The sequence below is a fragment of the Trametes versicolor genome, assembly GCF_000271585.1.
Source record: "Trametes versicolor FP-101664 SS1 unplaced genomic scaffold TRAVEscaffold_11, whole genome shotgun sequence".
In the NCBI taxonomy this organism is placed as follows: Eukaryota; Fungi; Basidiomycota; class Agaricomycetes; order Polyporales; family Polyporaceae; genus Trametes; species Trametes versicolor.
In genome coordinates this window covers 1,811,564-1,813,645 of record NW_007360331.1, presented here as the reverse complement: position 1 = coordinate 1,813,645, position 2,082 = coordinate 1,811,564, and the positions used below count along the sequence as shown (strand labels likewise).

General features: G+C 53.3%; 1 protein-coding gene across 1 annotated transcript; it reads left to right on the top strand.

Annotated features, from left to right (window-relative positions):
• Positions 1–1,052: 1,052 nt before the first annotated feature.
• TRAVEDRAFT_52062 (uncharacterized protein) lies at positions 1,053–1,580 on the top strand (the record flags this gene model as incomplete). Its single annotated transcript, XM_008044622.1, has 3 exons — positions 1,053–1,114; positions 1,175–1,409; positions 1,470–1,580. 3 exons carry the CDS (start codon positions 1,053–1,055, stop codon positions 1,578–1,580), a joined length of 408 nt encoding a protein of 135 aa, XP_008042813.1.
• Between the last annotated feature and the right edge of the window lie 502 nt (positions 1,581–2,082).

Genomic DNA, 2,082 nt, shown 5'->3' with positions numbered 1-2,082 from the left:
TGATGCTGTACCGATACGCCCGGAGAGCGTCGCGTTGACACCACTGAGAATCTTCATCGGCTTGCATATAGTTACCCAGAAAGACAGAATATGTGAGATGAATAGGAGATTGGGGAAACAAGGAGCGACAGGCGAACGAAGCGCGAGGAATTCGGCGCAAGTTGCTGGGGACACAAGATGGGCGTCTATCCAGTTCCCAATTAGGAAGCTAGTTGCGATGACGTCACTAGCGGCTCAAGAGCCTCCCTCTTTGTCGTTTTGCATCTTGACCTCGAACCACCATGATCCCTCTGCGCACTGTGCTTTTCAGCTGTTATCGACGCTCCCTCGTTCTCATCTTGATCAACGTCTTCTACCGTTGTGCTTTACCTTCTTCGCTATTCCTCCCGTGCTCGGTTTCCGTCTTCAGTCTGTGACCCTCGACATGGACCCCCACTCGTGTGAGCCCTTCGTCATTTCTACATGTAGCACTCTTCCCGTACATCTTCTATCCTCTCTCCCATGTTGATAATCTGTATTTTCTGGTGTCAAGACCCCCAAAAAATCCCGGTGTGTTTCCAACACCTCCCTATATCCTTGTCGGATGGTAACCTGTTTCAGATAGCATACGGTGCAACTTCGTTATTCTTCTTTGCTCTCGCTCTACTGACCGCGTCATTTCAGTTTCTGGGCTTCTCTCGTTGCCACGCCATATGAAGGTCTTTTTTAGGCGGCTGCTATGCTAATGTCACCTCTCAAAGGTGTAGTTTTGTCAACACTCCTCGCGCTCTGCCTGGCTCGTCCTCCTTCGACCTTTCCCCTGCGCTCTGCTTCCTTCGCCACGCATATAACGCTCCACTTCTCTGGTACGCCTACCGTCTTCTCCTGTGCTCGTGCCCCTGCGACTCGACCTGCTTTCGTCCTACTTCGCGCTGCTGAAGCTTTCCTTACTCGTTCTCGTGCTTCCCTGACATCTTCTTCACGTCGACTGCGTAGCTCAAGTTTCTTCGGCCCGGCTGGATCCCGTACGGCGATAGCATCTAGACAAGACGAACACGAACACGGCCCGCACCATGGCGAACCTGCTGTCCGCGGACGTCAGCGAACACGTCACCTTCGTGTACCCGACGACCCAGTACGTTCGTTCTCATCCTGTTCACGGAAGCATATGTTTAACTGCGCTGTGTATATGTAGGTTCATCCCGCCGCTGACGCGTGCTCTCGCTGTCCGGGTTGTGAACCGTATCCCGAAGTCGACAGAGTGCACGACCTCGACGTGCACCGCCGTCCCCGCGCAGTGCGCGATGACAATCTCCCCTGCGTGGCCGATCAAGCTCTCCAAAATCTCGACGACGCCCGCGAGCGCCGCCGACAACAGCCTCAGTGTGAGCACGCTCGACAACGAAGTTGCGGACAAGGACGACCTCGTAGTACGCACCCCATGACACGATGCTGCGCCGTGATCGCTAATGCCTGCCCTTCAAGGATAGGGCTTCCTCAGTCAGACGCTCCCTGACATCACAAACAGGACCTTTACAGTGCAGTCTCAAGGACCAGAACTGCGACAACTCGGAGGGAGTCTAGGAGAGGCGGCTGAGTGAGCTATGCAAAGTAGGTCGTGTTCAGTTGTGCTCCTGTCGTGCGCGCAAGTCACGTTGGTCGCGCTTACTCGCGTTTTCATGCGGTCGTGCCGTGCTTGGTCGCGGTGCTCGCGATCGCGCCCGTGCCAGTCCGTTTTGCTCGCTAATATGCGTGCATATGATGGCGTTTCTCGACAGCTTGCGAGGTCCGTATGTAAATGTAGCATAATAAATTTTATTCGCAAATATATTCGGGCGTGATCCATCGGCAGCGTGCACGACACTTTCGGCGAGTGTTTTAAACATGTCAATGCACTGTAGTTTACATTGATTTCGTCGGTTGGGAACACCTTGGACCGTCGTTCGGAACACCTCACCCAATAGTGTCCAAAACACCTATAAAAATTGTTATAGAAGCTGTTGTACACGCTGGGAGCAGGTGTGCAAAACACTGAAACATGCACACATGAGGTGTTCTGCACATTTATTCGCGACACCGCCCAAAAATGTACCGGAACACCTC